Source organism: Petaurus breviceps, unplaced genomic scaffold (assembly GCF_028583685.1).
Source record: "Petaurus breviceps papuanus isolate PSGF00001 unplaced genomic scaffold, PetGlider_PUasm1.0 175, whole genome shotgun sequence".
Classification (NCBI taxonomy): Eukaryota; Metazoa; Chordata; class Mammalia; order Diprotodontia; family Petauridae; genus Petaurus; species Petaurus breviceps.
Window position 1 is genome coordinate 28146349 of NW_027185764.1, and position 16856 is coordinate 28163204.

The 16856-nt window shown below is 36.4% G+C and overlaps 1 protein-coding gene across 4 annotated transcripts in view; it reads right to left on the bottom strand.

Annotated features, from left to right (window-relative positions):
* Nucleotides 1–16856, bottom strand: part of FCHO2 (FCH and mu domain containing endocytic adaptor 2) — a 147834-nt gene that overhangs the window by 110767 nt on the left and 20211 nt on the right. For all 4 annotated transcript variants that reach the window (XM_069084972.1, XM_069084970.1, XM_069084969.1 and 1 more), the window contains exons 2-5: nt 13470–13561; nt 4208–4282; nt 741–882; nt 499–651 (exon numbers count right to left, since the gene is read on the bottom strand). In XM_069084972.1, coding sequence (XP_068941073.1) covers nt 499–651; nt 741–882; nt 4208–4282; nt 13470–13561 — 462 coding nt within the window. The remainder of the gene's footprint in view (nt 1–498; nt 652–740; nt 883–4207; nt 4283–13469; nt 13562–16856) is intronic.

The following is a 16856-nucleotide window of genomic DNA, read 5'->3' on the forward strand; positions in this document are numbered from 1 at the left end:
CACACACACACACACACACACACACACACACACAGACAACTAGCTGTGTGACCTTGGGCAAGTCACTTAACTCCAACTGCCCTACCTTTCCCCCTCCAAAAAAGTAAAATAACAAGAAAACAATACATATAATATGTATACATAAAAATGTATACTTTTTTTAAAAGTTGTATATAAGTGTCATGTACAATCCCCTGTTCTTAATTACATAAAGAAGTACTCATATTTATTGATGATAGGTTCATATTTTTTAACATATTTAACATATACTTTTAAAAAAGTACATAATAAAAGTTCAAAATTTCAGATACAATTTTCTTTTCTATACTGTTTATTGAAATGTTGAATTTGGTTAAGTACATAATAAAAATGTAAAATAAAAGTAAAATATTTGTAAGAATCGCGTAGAATAGGAAAGGGAGAGGCTATGGAACACACTGATGAGATCATGCGTCCATTAAAACATCAAAGAAACAATAAACCACGTATTTTAACTACCTTTTCTATTTCTCTCTGTGTAGCTCCTTCTTTTTTCAAACGTTCTTGTTCTAGACACTTGGCATTGTAATTTTCCTTGGATTTTTGGAGGGCCTGAGTTATACTCTGAATATTTTGTACAGCTTCTAGAGTTCCTGCAACTTCTTCCTTCGTCTGTTAAACAACAAGCAATACATCAAAATGATACAATAACAGGAAAACAATATTTAACAATATATTCTTTGGTAAAAGAAAAGAAATACCTTTTTGTGAGATCTTACTTGTTCTTCTCCATACTTCTGTACTTCCTTTATTAGTTCTTGTAACTTTCGAACAAGCTCCAAGTGACAGCTTGCTAATTTTTCTGTTGATGACTTAAATACATCCCATACAGGTGCAAATGTTCTAGGAAAAAAATCGCAAACTATTACTGAAAGAGTTAGGTCTAAACTTTTATCTTAATTCTATCTTACTATTTTTTCTCAATTTTAGAGAATATTAATTCAAAATAAGCATGAAGACATTCTAAAGACTAATTCAAGCTACTTGATCATTAACTATGTTCTTCTCTCCCAGACCTACTCCTGACTCTGGACTTCTCCATCTCTACCCCCACCTGACTTCTCACTCGGGAGAGGTTTCCATCCCTGTAGCCCTGTACTCTGAATGGTGAGTTCCTCCTGATCACAATCTACATGTGAGCAAGTGCTCATGTTCATTTCTCTGCCAGCTCTGCTCCTGCCTCTCCAATATTATGTCCTCTTCTTCACCGCCCCTCCTCTCACCACCACCCCCAAAAGTGACAGAAATGATTCTCATGGCCTCAGGTGTCTACATATCAATTCCCAAAGTCTAGATCCTAAATAAAGCAAGGTAGAGATCTCCAAAAGAGAAGATAATTGTGGCCTTATAGGTATGTCTGAGCCTTGCTAGAAGATCTGACAGTGCAATGGAAAGAGCACTGGATTTGTAGTTAGCTACTACTCGGTGGCTCTGTGACTATGTGCAAGTCCCTTAACCTCCCTAAGCTTCAATTTACTCATCTTTAAAAGGAGGGGGCCGTTATATGACCTCTAAAGCCCCTTTCAACTCTAAAGCTATGGCCCTATAATTCATGACAGTCCATAGCAATGGAAGGGATAAAATGTTATGAAAAAAGAAGAGATTAAATAGAAGAAGCAGAGCAGCAACATAAAGATTCATTTGTGCAGAAAACCATGAACCTGAAAAGAGGAACACTACAGAAAACATCTGAGTGAGGACCAAAGGAAGAAGGAAAAAAAGTGATTTTGCAGTGAGAGTACAAGTCAAATTGCAGACCAACTTGAGGAAACGAATGAAGAAGTTAAATACAGGTAAGTGGAAAATTCTATAGTTAGGTTTAAAAAAAAACCCAACTATATAAATATAGGGTAAGGCAAGACTTAACCAAAATACATTTAATGGGAAAAAGAAAAATGTTCTGTGGAATACAAATGCAATAAGCTAGTCACGTTTGTAGCTCTGTAGAAACAAAAAAAAAAAATCTAATGACCCCTTAGACTACATTAAGAGAAACAAAAAAAAGGTGTTTGGAGCAATGAAGGAGATATATGTATTCTACCTAAGCAGTACCTAATGGCATGTCTAGTAATTTGTTCTTGATACCCTGTTTTTGAAGGGATGGCATGGTATATAAGTAAAATGAGTATCATATGTCTTGCCTTCTCAATGGAGTACATGGAGGAGGGAGAAATTGGAAATGAAAATAAATATTTTTAAAAGAATACTATAGGGCAGCTAGGTGGCACAGTGAATAGAGCACTGGCCCTGGAGTCAGGAGGTCCTCAATTCAAATCCAGCCCCAGACACTTAACACTGTGACCTTAGGCAAGTCACTTAAGCCCAATTGTCCTGCCTTCCCCCCTCCAAAAAGTAAAAAACAAGACAAACCCCCCTCAAAAAATAAGTAAATAAATAAAAGAATACTGCATTTTAGTCAAATTAAAGAGAAAGTTTTGTTTTGATTTTTTTTTATGATGGCAGAACAATTTAAGTCTCTTTAAGGAAATCTAAAGATTATTCTATATTCTTTGCATGTATCCATAACAACATATCACAACAAAAAACTTATATATACAAATTGTTTAATAAAAGTAGTAAATACCAAAAAAAAAATAAAGTAGAAAGTACCAAATGCTTGATTCACTTCAAATCTATTAACTGATTTTAAATAAGTTTTCTACTTAAACTGCACAATCTCCCCCAAATAAAAACTAATCAGAATATAAACTGCCCTCCTGTATCAGCAATGCCATATTCACAATGCCTATAGAGATTACAAATATGCTGATATAATTATCCATTACAAAATACGTCATGTATTTCCCATAACCCTTACACCTCCCCAACCCCATCCCCCAACCTGGCTTATATAAAACCTGTGGGCAGCCTATAATTACATATTTAGGGTGATAAACACTGAGGAATAAGGTCTCCCCTGCAGCAGCAGAAACAGTAGCAACAGCTTGCCACAACATGCTAAAGGATCCTAAGCCAAACACCAGATACTGGTGCTATAAGGTAAAAGAAACAGATGCTCCTACCATGTATACTCCCAATAACGTTCTGCATCCTTCCTCCTATCCTCTTAAAAAAGGAGTTCTTAACCTGTTCTGTTATGGACCATTCTGGCAGTCTGCAAAAGCCTATGGACCATTCTCAGAATAATGCTTTTAAATTCATAAAGATTGCAAAGAAAATCATTTATATTGAAATAAGGTTATAAAAGCATTTTTTAAAAACATGTTCAATTGGGGTGGCTAGGTGGCACAGTGAATAGAGTAGATTCCACCAGCCCTGGAGTCAGGAGGAGCTGAGTTCAAATTCGGCCTCAGACATTTAACATTTACTAGCTGTGTGACCTTGGGAGAGTCTCTCAACCCCAATTGCCCTGCCTTCCCCCCTCCAAAAAAAAAAAAGAAAAAAAAAACATGTTCATGGACCCCAGTTTAAGAATCTCTGCTTTAGATATAGAAAACTCACCCAAAAATTCATCAACTCACCTCTCTCCTATTTGCCCTAGGCAAGAAAAAAACTGCTATGTGTGAGTTGTAGAAAGTTGTATGAAGGGAGTTAATCTCCCTAAAAGGCATACTTTGTCCTGTGGTTTAGCCTCTGCTTGCAGAAGAGACTGTACAGAATTCAATATCACTGAAAAGGTAATAAAGGAGGAAGACGGGGATAAGAGACCCCACAGAATTTTAGAGTTTCCAAACTTTGCGAATGATCCAGGTACTACTCTGGGTGTAGAATGAGAGGTTGTGGAATGATTCATTTGTATTAGCTTTCTCCTTGGCCAGGAATACCCAATTTCTCATATTTGTTCACTATTCAAAATTTTCCCACTTTTCTTAGATCCTTTTTAACTTGTTATAATGCAAAATTTTTGCAGGACAAAAGCTTATTTGCTTTTAGAGAAGAAAAACTTAAGTCACTTAACCCCAACTGCCCCTCCAAAAAAAAAGCAAAGCAAAGAAAAACTATATGCTTCTCCTAAGTGGACTGTTTTTACCACAGCAGTTTTTCAATACAATACAATAAACCGTATACCTATTTATTTTTCCTTTCAAGGAGAACTCATAAAGACATGGTCTATATACAGTTATCGATATACAGACATAAAATATACTTTACATACATAGATACACATAAAATCATGCAAAAAGAGGAACAAACTATATTAACTTACCCAAGTTGTGTATAATTGCTTGCTGATTTTGCTAGTTTTGTCATTGACCGTGAATATGCCTCTTCTATTGTAGCCCTGTTTAAAAAGAAACAAAAGTCCCCTTAACAATATCTATGATTTAATGCCCCAAAACTATCAAGATAGAAGCGAGATCTATATTAGTACCAAAAATACTTCAAATTACTATATTAAAATTAAGCATGTTTTTTACCATGATTTTCTTTTCCAGATTCAAATGCTTTTACAAGCAGATCAGAGTATAAGGAGCTAATTAATATTTATATCTATTCTAAAGGGATTCATGAAGCCTATAATTAACCACAATATAGTTCCTTCTTCCCTCTTTTATTTCATAGTACTTACTGATTACAACAGGAAACTGAAGAGTGATGCTTATGTTCTCTACTACTGAATCACCATGCTAAATCACTTGGTGTAACACTTATTAATTCTGCAATACATACTTTTATTAGTCCTCATGACTCTAATATAGGTCATTATTATACTCATTTTACAGATCAGGAAACTGAGGAGCAGAGATCTGCCCCAACTTAAATAATGAATCAACATGAATTCCAAATACTTTGAAGCTATATCTACTATCTTCACGAACCAAAATTTATTGCACTAGAAAATTGTGATTTATACATTTATTATTCAGTTAACCCAGTCTCTGGGTTACTATAGGATAAGAAGAGAGCATCAAGGAAAGATACAAAGGAAACTAGTCCTTTCCACAAAGTCGGAGGGCATAGCACATAAATTTCTGGAAATGAGATAGAAAAACCATTTGCCCCTATCAACACATAGGAACAAGGACTGACTATAACCTGCTATCTATTTACATGCTTTATTTAAATGACTAATTCTTTTTTAAAGCTTATACTTCTAAACTACAACAAAGTAGGTACAGCCACCTAAAGCTACAATAATATGACAAAATGTTATTATAGTCATAATAGAAAAACTAAATGTAGAGAAATGACCCAAGGATCAAAAGAGTGAAAAGAAATGAAATTTTATTATCTATACCTTCAAAGAGTTACTGCACCTAAAATTAGGGTATAGTTTTCTAAAGATACCTTGACTACAACTTCCTTCCAGTTAACTTCTAATACCTTGGTTTCTGTGGCACTATCCCATCCCAGTGTCTCCTATACATCTTTTTCTGGATCTCCCTCTTCCTGACCCCAAATTATAGAGAGATGCTCTAAAGAGATCAAATCCTAGGCCCTCTTTTCCTTTTCTTTGTACTCTCCCCTTGGAAAGCACCTCCATCCATTCTCCTAATCATTTTCTGAAATCTCAGGTTTACAAATCTGAGAACTGAAAAGATAGTGGTGACTTCAAAAGAAATAGGGAAGTTTGGAAGAGGAGAAGATTTAGGAGGAAAGGTAATGATTTCAGTTTCAGACATAACGAGTTTAAGATATCTCTGGGACATCAACTGAAACTTAAAGGAGAGACTTGGCTGGATAGATACGTGTCTGAAAGTCATCTTCAAAGGTAACAGTTAAACCCACAGGATCTGATAAAGTTCCAAAAGAAAGAGAAAGTCTTAGAAAAAGGGTGGAAGACCCGGGAAAGAGCGGTGGAGAAAACCCACATTTTAGGGGGCATGATGAGGTGGATGAGCCAGCTAAAGAGATGAAAGAGGTGGTGAACCAGGACAGAATAATGTCATGAAAAGCTAGGGAAGAAAGAATACCCAGGAGGAGAAGCTGGTCAACAGTACTAAAAGGGTTCAGATGGTTTAGGGCTGAAAAAAGACCAGATTTATCAATTAACAGATCACTAGTCAATTCCATAGGATAAATGATGAACTACGCAACCCATCCTTAACTGAGAGGTAATGGAAGATATAACACATACGCTTTTGGACAAAGCCAATGCAGGAATGTTTTGTCTATCTATATTAGTTATTTGGGGGGGGGGGGGGCGGGGGGGAGGGTGGAGATGAGGAAGAAAGAATAAATGCTTGTTAATTAAAAATAAGTAAAATGAAAGAAAAGTCACATAAAATGAAGCTGAGCAGATTTTTAAAGAGAGATCACTAGTAAGTTTAGAGAGGGCAACTTGAACTGAGTGATATGGTCAGAAGCCAAACTGCAATGAGTTGAGGAAACAGAGAGAAAAGTGGAAGCAGCAAAAGCAAAAGTAGACAATTTTATCAAGGAGTTATGCTAGAAAGGGAGGAGAGATATAGGATGACAGCTTGAAGGGAATGGTAGGGTTCAGTAATTTTTTTAAATCTTTTAAGAATTGGGCAGAGCTCTCTTAGAGCTAACAATACTGCTGCTGATATGGTGAGCATTCCCCAAATCTACAGAACTCACTTCAAAAAATTCAGCAAGCACACAGCTTTTCACAAAGTGACACAGTACAAAGGCACTGACAAGGGGGCTATGACTAGAAGCAAATGCTGTGAAATAAAGCCAATTTTTCACAAAGGCTGAGATCACAAAGGGGACTATACTAAGACATGTGTTTGGGCCTTGGAGGAGGTTAACCATTAAGAGAAAATGTAAGCACAATGAACTGGATGCAGGAGAGGAGAGGGGGGGAGGGGAGGGGAGGGGAAGGGAGGAGAGGAAGGACCAAGTGATGTAGGTCTCAGTTTCTTTTTTTTTTATAATGTTGAAGTTATAACATTTAAGTTATTTTGCCTCATTTGCTGTTTTGGGAGGGAAAAGTCTTGAGTCATACATACCACATGAAGCTTTCACCAACATAGAAAAAGCTAATTAGGGTTCTTTTTGGGGGCAGAGTCAAGATGGTGGAGTAGAAGCAGGACCTCCGAGCGGCTCCGGCTTCCACCTTCCCCAATCAATGTAAAAAGGGGACCCTGAACAAACTTTGGAGCTACCAAACCCACAAAATGACACAGAGAAGCTAACCTCCCACTGAGGACAGCCTAGCAGGCAGGAATCGGCCTGTGCAGCACTATGGGAACTGAGCCCAGGCCCTCATGAGCTAGAGTTTTTAGCCCCCAAGTGGGTCTGATCAGCCACTGGCCTGAGGGACTCCAGATCAGCAGCAGCTGTGCAGCTGTGGTGATCCAGAATTATCAACACATAGATGCGAAGGACAAAGTGAGAGGTCAGTGCACTATGGATTTTAGGACCCAATAGTTAGGAGTGCATTGGCTTTTGCCCCAGGGGTGAGAAGCCGCTGAGATGCCCAGCAGAGCCAGCCAGTGCCACATGGCAGCTTCAGCTCCTGGCCTGCAGAGTGTAGGGGGACCAAGCAACCAGTCTGAGGGGTAATAGCTCTTGCTTTAACCTGCTTGGATCTGGATTGCGGTCAAGGGTGGACGTCCTGGGGTGTGTGTCCAGCTTGCCAGAGCATGTGGAGGCCTCAAAGAGGACACCCATCTAATACCTCCGGCAGCTGAGAAAACCCCAGAGTTTGGGACAAAAGCTCCCCTATCTGTTGGCAGAGTTCTACTGTGGCAAAAAGCCCAGGGGTCAAGTGACTGAGAGGCGACATGACCAGGCAAAGGAAACAAAGCAAACAGAAGAACCCAACATCAGACTCCTATTTTGGGGACAAAAAGGAGCAAAGCATGGAACAGGAGGAAGACAACGAAGTCAGAACTCCTGCACCAAAAGCTTCAAAGGAAAATACGAGCTGGTTACAGGTCATAGAGGACCTTAAGAAGCAGATAAGAGAAGTGGAAGAAAAATTGAGAAGAGAAATAATAATGATGCAAGAAAATTACGAAATGAGAGTCAAGAGCCTGACTGAGGAAAATCAAACCTTTAAAAATAGACTAACTCAAATGGCAAAAGAAGCTCAAAAAGGCAATTAGGAGAAGAATGCCTTAAAAAGCCAAATTTGCCAGATGGAAAAAGAATCTCAAAAGCTCACTGAAGAGAATCATTCCTTCAGAATTAGATTGGAGCAAATGGAAGCTAATGACTTTATGAGAAATCAAGATGCTGTTAAACAGATCCAAACAAATGAAAGAATAGAAGGCAATGTGAAATACCTCATGGGAAAAACCACTGACCCGGAAAATAGATCCAGGAGAGATCATTTAAAAATTATTGGACTACCTGAAAGCCATGATCAAAGTAAGAATCATCCTCCAGGAAGTTCTCAAGGAAAACTGCCCTGATGTTTTAGAACCAGAGGGCAAAGCAGAGGTTGAAAGAATCCACTGATCACCTCCTGAAAAAGATTCCAAAAAGAAAACTCCTAGGAATATCATAGCCAGGTTCCGGAATTCCCAGATTAAGGAGAGAATATTACAAGCAGCCAGGAAGAAACAATTTGAATATTGTGGAAACACAATCAGGATAACCCAGGATCTGGCAGCTTCTACAACAAGGGATTGAATGACTTGGAATGTGATATTCCAGAGGTCAAAGGAGCTGGGATTAAAACCAAGAATCACCTACCCAGAAAAACTGAGTATCATGTTTCAGGGGAAAATATGGTCATTCAGTGGAATAGAGGACTTCCAAGCATTCTTGATGAAAAAACCAGAGTTGAATAGAAAATCTGACATTCAGATATAAGAAGCAAGAGAAGCATGAGAAGGTAAACAGGGAAAAGAAATCATAAGGAACTTATCAAAGTTGAACTATTAACATTCCTACATGTAAAAACGAAAATTGTAACTGATAAAACTTTTCTCAGTATGAAAATAGTTGAAGGGAATAGAAATATATGTCTGTATATGAGGGTATATGGGCATATGAATACATATGTGAATATGTGTATATATGTTTACAGGTATACATAGATAGAGGGTACAGGACCAAGTTAATAGGAAGGGATGATACTTAAAAGGTGAAATTAAGAGGTGAGAGAGGAATATAATGAGAGGAGATAGGGAGAGACAGAATGGGGTAAACTATCTCATATAGAAGAGGCAAGGGAAAATGGTTACAATGGAGGAGAAGAATAGGAAGGCAAAAGGGAATGTGTCAACCTTATTCTCATTGAATTTGGCTTGGGGAGGGAATGAAATACACACTAAATAGGGTATCTCACCCTACAGGAGAGTAGGGGGGAAGAGGATGAGAGGAGGGATGAGGGAAGGGAGGGCAGGCTGTGGGGGAGGGAAGTTGGAAGCACCCACTTTTGAAAAGGGACGGGATCAAAGTAGAGAATAGAACAAGTGGGAGGTGGGATAGGAGGGAGGGAAATATAGTCAGTCTTTTACAATATATCTACTATGTTATTGTTTTGCATTAACTACACATGTACAACCTATACTGAACTGCTTATCTTCCCAGTAAGGGTGGGTAAGAAAGGAGGAAGGGAATTAATCTGGAATTCAAAGTTTTAAAATAAAATGTTTAAATATATACTATTATTAATACTATTTTACATGTAATTAGGAATTTACAGATCCACCATGCCCCACTGGAAAAGTTGAAAGGGGTATGGGAGAAAATATGGGAGAGAACAGATTGGAGGAGGGGATATCCTGTGGGACTGCTATTTTAAGGTGGTGGGTAGGGGAAAAATGGGGAGAAATTCGTAACTCAAAATCTGGCAGAAGTGAATGATGTAAATCAGAAGTTAATAAAGCATTTGAAAAATGGAAAAGAAAAAAAAGCTAACTAATGCTTGAAGAAATGGATGAGTATGTAACTTAATGAGATATTAAATCAGATTTAAATGTGGTTCACACAGGTATGTTCTAATAAATCTTAGCTCAAAATCTTTTCTCATTCAGAAAGCCCACTTGGGAATCTCAGGGGTTACAGATTATCTATGCACCCAGGTGAGCTGTTGGCTGGGGAAAGAGGTGCAAACAAATAACAATGGAACAGCTCACAGCCTAGCCCAAGGTATAAAGCAGACAAACTGGTATCAGCAAATCAACAGTGAAGTCATCACCTTTAAAGACTTTTTGAAAGTACTATTTCAAAAAGTACTCTTTCAAAGTTATTATCTTAAAGAAGTAACTACTTCCCAAATCTACCTGAGTAAAAAGTAATCCTTCAACATAATCTTTTTTTTCCTTCTGGTAAAGAGGCAAAGTTCTCAGCTAAGAGAAGAAGTGGCAATCAGTCAATCAACAAGTATTTATTAAGTGCTTACCATGCTGCAGGCATTGTGTTAGGGCTAGAGATAAAACAAAGAATAAAACAATCCCTACTCTTCAAGGAGTAAGTAAGTGCTTAATAAATTTTGTTGATTGACATTCAATGGTCTGTATTAGGATTTTAAACCTTTTTTTCATGTTATAGGAATCTTTGGCAGTCTGGTAAAGTCTACAGATCCCCTCTAGGACTAATGGTTTTTTTTTTTTTAAGCAATTGGGGTTAAGTAACTTGCTCAAGGTTACACGGCCAGTTATTTCCGGATTTGATCCAGGTCATCCCGAGACAATGGAGCTGGTGCTCTTACTCGCTGAGCCACCTGGCCGCCCCAGGACTAATGTTTTTAAATAATCAAAAAAATGCTAAGTTTCAGATAGTTTAGTTAAAGATATAATTTTCCTTTCTTGTCCATATTCAAGAGTCCTTTGGCTCTAGATTAAGAACTTTTGCCCTGTACAATCTGCTTTCCTATTATTCATTCAGCCATATTCCATTCAGTGGAGAAAAATGAAGTTCTGCACCTGGAGTCAGAAAGAACTAACCTCAGACATTGGTTGTGTGACCCTGGGTTAAGTTGCTTAGTCTTTGTCTCCCTCAGTTTCTTCAACTGTAAAATGGAAATAGTAATAGATGGAGATAGTAATAGCACCTACTTCACAAGGTTGTTGTGAAGATTAAATGAGATATTTGCAAAGCACAGTATCTGGCACAGAGGCTCTTAATAAATGTTTGTTTCCTTATTTTTCCTCCCTATTATTTATCTATATGCATCAGCAGTGAGGGTAGTAGAAGGATACTTGGTAAGAAAGCAGCAGCCAATCTCACCTTTGATACTACTGACACGTACCAGTTATATGACTGAGAAAGTCACTTAAATCAATCAGTATTACAAAGAACTCTCTAAATTATGAGCTGCAAAGCAGTTGCTGATATGCTTTGATGGGTATGAATTCTTCAACTGGAATTCTTGCCTACATTCATGATATCACAAGTCTGGATTTTTTCCTTTATTCTCACATATACAAATGGTTCTTAATCTAGGGTTCATGAAGTTTTCTTTTTAATATATTTTGAAAACTGTATTTCAACATAATTGGTTTCCTTGGTAATCCTAGGTATTTTGTTTTGTGGGTTTAAAAGCATTATTCTGAAGGGGTCCATAGGCTTCACAAGAACTCCCCAAAAGACCCCATGACACAAAACAAGTTAAGAACTTAAAACATCATCATCATCATCATCATAGCACTTATATACGCACTATGTGCCAGGCAAGCACTTTACAATTATTATCTCATTTGATCCTCACAACAACCCTGGGATGCAGGTGTTATTTTAAGCCCCATTTTACAAATGAGGAAAGCTGAGGCAAAGAGAATGTAAGTGCCTTGCCCAGAGTCACACAGCTACTAAGTGTCTGAGGCCACATTTTGAACTCAGGTCTTCCTGACATGAGACTCAATGCTCTATTCACTATACCACCTAGCTGCCCCTATGTAGGAATCAATAACTATAGTCAGATGTTTCACCATTCCCTAAAATCACTCATCCTCATCCCTTTTCCTAATTTTATGTATACTATTTGGGGATAACTGGATTGCCTTCCTCTCCACGCATTCAATTTCTACTCCTCATTCCTAGATTAGCTCAAGTCCCATTTCTTCCATTAAGCTTTCCCTAACAAATACAGTCAACATATCTCTTAACCTCTTTCCCATCCCTCAATATTTGTCTACGTTAAATATTTGGGTGCCTAATCTCCTATATTTGATGGGAGCTATTCTTAGCTTCCCAATTATTTAGATGTTATGAGCATAGTATAGTCTAGAGATCAACAGACTGAGAGTTCAAGCCCCAACTATACTACTTACTAGCTATGTGATCATAGGCAAGTCAATCTCTAAATTTCAATTTTCTCATCCATAAAATACTCTGTTAAATCACACTATCTACCTCAGAGCATTGGTCTTAACAAAAGTACTTTGTAAATCATAAATAAAGCAGTATATAAATGTAATCTGTTATTGTTATCATTATTATTATTATTATTTTCCCATGGCAAGGTTCATGTAAAAGCAGCCCATAACAGTCCTAGAAGGGGTAAATTCTAGAGTTGGGAATCTTTAACTAGGGTCCACAAACTTGTTTTTAAAATATTCTGTTAAGCATATTTTAATATAATTTGTTTCCTTTGTAATCCTATTAAGTCTATGAATTTTATGAATTTAAAGACCTTGGATCTATGGCTTCACCAAATTGCCAAAGGGCAATTTGAAAGAAATAATGTTAAGAACCCCTGTTCTAGACTTCCTTGAAAACAGGGTAGTTCATGAGTGGCAATAACAAAGATGAGGGTAAAAGAAGTGACCCAAAGGATGGAGGGTCTAATGAGGGACAATCCATTCTATTTCTCTTCTTTCTCATTTCTTATTTATTGCAATCTGCCCTCCCCCAGCAAGTACACAATGCTAAGCCCTCCCTCTTCCTCCTCATCCTTCAATCATTTCACTAGACATCTCAGCTAAGTACTAGTCTAATTAAAACATCCAACAATGCCTGTTTGGCTTCAACCAGATGTAGGTACACTTCAGTTATAAGGAAAATTAATTTATGTTGAATAGTTCATTCTCTGGAAAAATGAGGGGTAATATTTCTGTTTTAATGAAAGCAATGCACAACTATATTAAGAATGGAGAAGAGTTCAAAATAATAAGACCACTGTTGGGTATTTCTAGTAACAAACTGACTTGTAAACAGCATTACAAAAGTTGAATTCCATTAATAACCTAAATCTAGTGATTTGAATAGCCCTAAAATTAGTAGTAATATTGTAAAAAAGGCCCTATAGTTCTTATGAATACATCAAGATGAAATTTTTATAGTAATATCTATCAGTTAAACATTTGCTAATTTATATAATTTCAGATAACTGCCTTTTCTTATTACAGAATTATAGCAATTCTTTTTTGGCTAAAGAAATAACATTTCTTACTTGTGGTCAAAAAAAATTCTTTCATATAAAATGTTTATTGTATCACCTTGCTACCTATCACATACAATGAAAAATATAGAGTTGACATTTTATTGTATAGTTTCAAAGTATGTCTGGTTACTTCTAAACAAACAACAAAAAAAATCTAATATCACTTTAATAGTTTTCCTCTTAAAAAGTTAAAATGAAATATTAAGATAAAAACACATACCTTTCTCTTACAAAATCTGCGAGTTCCTTTGTTGATATCTGTCCATGTTTCATGTTATGGTAGAGTACATCAAAACCACTATTTCTTTCCCCCTAAAGGTTACAAAGATTTATAGTTAAACAAAAAAACTGATCAGCATATTTTTAGGACACTGTAATAAACATAAACAGTTACTCAAACTGATGATTAGTTCACTTGCCTTCCTTCCCTCTACCTATAATAGTTTTATTCAAAATGTTGTTTTAAATTTTGTTTTCATAACATTTCAAGTTATAAACTCCTCATTCCAGATAAAATCACTGTAATTAACTTACAGCTTTTAAAAGATCAATCTAGGCTTCAATTAAGAAAAGAAGAAATTCAAGAAATCTTAGTTTTAAAATAACCATGAAAGTTAGTTTAAGATAACATTTTGATTTTTAAAAAATATTACAAATTAAAAAATTTTTTTAAATATTTTTTAAAATCTCAGAAAGGTTGATTCTTTTAACAGATATTAAATGTTAAACTCAGGGTGTTTATTTTTTTTAATGGTGATCACAATACACTTTAAACTCTACCAGTGGAGGGAAACATGTAGTCTGTAAGTCTAACCTATGTTCTAGTTTTATCTTTAGGTGAATTTGAGAAGGGAGAAACATGTGAATAACAGGTTTCAATAAAGGAAAGTAGTATCTTGTTTGTTTAAAATTGGTCTTGATTAGAAATCTTAGCTTAATCACCAGGAAGGGCAAATAATGTTTTCAGGCATACCATTATCATCTTTAAAAAGTTTAGTGCTCTATAACCATTGATAAAATTAACATCCTACAAATAACAAAGTTACTTAATATTCAAAAAGCAAAATACCAGCAAATCAAGATGAAAAGAAATATGATTTTAAATGTTCATTTCATAGATAAAACACACAGATGGCTCATAATAAATTAACAAGTACATATGGTTACCAGAACTCATTTAAACAGCAATGTTCTATTTTAAACTATAACTGTTATTTCTTAATATTAAAGTCCAATATCAATAGCAACAAAACAGTAAAATCTAAATATTTATTGAATGCCAATTAAGTATCTTAAGATTTTTAACTTAGATTTGACAATTCCTTTCTTTCAAATACACAGTTAAGCTGTTCAGTTTGGTTTCCCTGTAATGGTGAAAAAAACTAATGCTGAAGTATATTTGTTGTAAATTAAAGCAATGCTATGAGCAAATATTATGCAATCTGAAACCCAGCTTTTTCCACAACTGAAAGAAAACAGGAAACAGATTACAGGAACTTCCATTTATGCTGAAGTGGTCCCTAATAACCTCATCAAATGGTATGGCAAGTATGTATTTTGCTACACACACAGAAAATTACAAGCTTATATTTATGCTTCAGCACTAAAAACATTCCTTAGAATTTTAAGCAGTCCTTTCCAAATGCTACCAAAAAAAAAAAAAGCCTAAGGTCTTTTCTGAACAAATATTTCCATTTAGAAAGTGTCTGAGTTCTTTAATTTTCAAACTGAAAAACAGGAATATATTTAGCAACTAACTTTGGCCTATCCTGCGCCATCCAAACAACAGAGAGGTAGCCTTCCGTAGTAAATAGAGCACTGGCCTCTGACTCAGGAAAACCTGGACTCCAGTCCATACTAGCTATGTGACCCTGGGCCAATCACTTTAACCTCTGAGAATTCTAGGAAGGTCTAAATCTATAAGGTAGAGAGACAATGTCAACCTGCATTGGTAGAATTTCCTCACCAAGAACTGCCTATACTAATGATATGCAAAGGTTCTGCTACTATTTCTGCTAAGATCACTTTTCCCCAATAGAGGAACATAACCCGAGGTAAAATCACTACTAGCAGTTTAGGTCAAGTTTGGCTGTATAAACTCAGGGACTACAGCAAGCAGCCAAGAGTCTCTGGCTCTCTTCTGATTCTATTACTCACATACAGGCCTGTGATACCACATCTATTCAAATTTTAGCTATTCCAAACACTGCCAACAATCCAAAAGAATGTCAAATAGATCTTAGAAGCCAATTTTTTTTTTAACTAGACCTGTGATTTCATTGGTATAATGAGCTTTAGTGGAAAATTTCCTATACAAATGTTGTGAAGGTAATAATAATGATAATACAATAACAACTATAATTTATATAAAGGTTTGCAAAGCACTTTACAAGTATTATCTCATTTGAGTCTCACAATAACCCTGGTGCTATTGTTATCTCTATCTGACAGACGGAGAAATTGAAGCAGACAGTTAAAGGACTTGCCCAGATTTGTACAATTATTAGGTGTCTGAGTCTGGATTTGAATTCAAGTCTTCCTGATTCCTAGAGTCCAGTGCTCCACTGTACCACCTGGCTGCCTCTAAGTAGCTCAGATGTACCTTTTTTGACCTTAGACAATGCTTGGCACAGAATAAATAGGCACTTAATAAATGTGTGTTGACAGGACTGCAACAGAGAGTTGCCAAAGGGCCTGAGAGGTTAAAAGATTAAGTAGTCTAGGGTCACACTATCAGTAGGTGGCAGATAAAAGACTCAAAACACAAATTTTCCTGATTTTGAGGCCTGATCTCAATATCCCCCATAGGTAGCCATGATGCCAAAATTGATGCCACAAAAGGTGAGGCATCTAAAGCAGTTGCATTTTGCTCACATTAGAACCTTTTTAGTTCCTCATTCAGAGCCCATTTACTCTGATTTTACACTTGTCCAACATGTATATACAAGGTCTCCAAATCTCCAACAGATAAGAAGCAACAAATTAGAGGGGAGGAAGAGAAAGCAAATAGCTAGTTAGTAAGGGTTGCAAAATACTGCACAGATCTCTTTTGATCCCCACAATCCTGTGATGTAGGTCCTATTATCTCCATTTTACAGATGAGGAAACTGAGGCCAAAAGAGGTGAAGTGACTTGCCCAGGTCACACAGCTATTAAGTGTCTGAGACACAATTCAAACTCCCACCCTCCTGACTCCAAGTCTTGCCCTCTATCCACTAGACCACAGGCGATATCCCAAAAGTGCTCAGGTTGTCTCTGTCCATACTTTTAAGTTGTAAGATTACACTTTCACATCTGAGTCAATAAGAATATGAGTAGCAGGGCAGAAATGATAAGACTGTTGAAGCCAGAAAAGGAATTAGAAACAAGTGTAGATCTAGAGACAACTCATGAGAATCATGCGTTCAGTCCACTTACTTCCCTTCTCATAATCTCATTGTAGTTTCCAATTCTACATTCTGTCTTACTTTTTAATTCTCCAAAATAGAGATTTTTGAGGAGGAAATCAGAAAATAGAGTTTATAAAATTTTTTTGGCCGTTTTATCTATAGTAACAAAAAATTTAAAAAATCTACATGTATAGCAATTAAGGAAAGATTGGACAAAC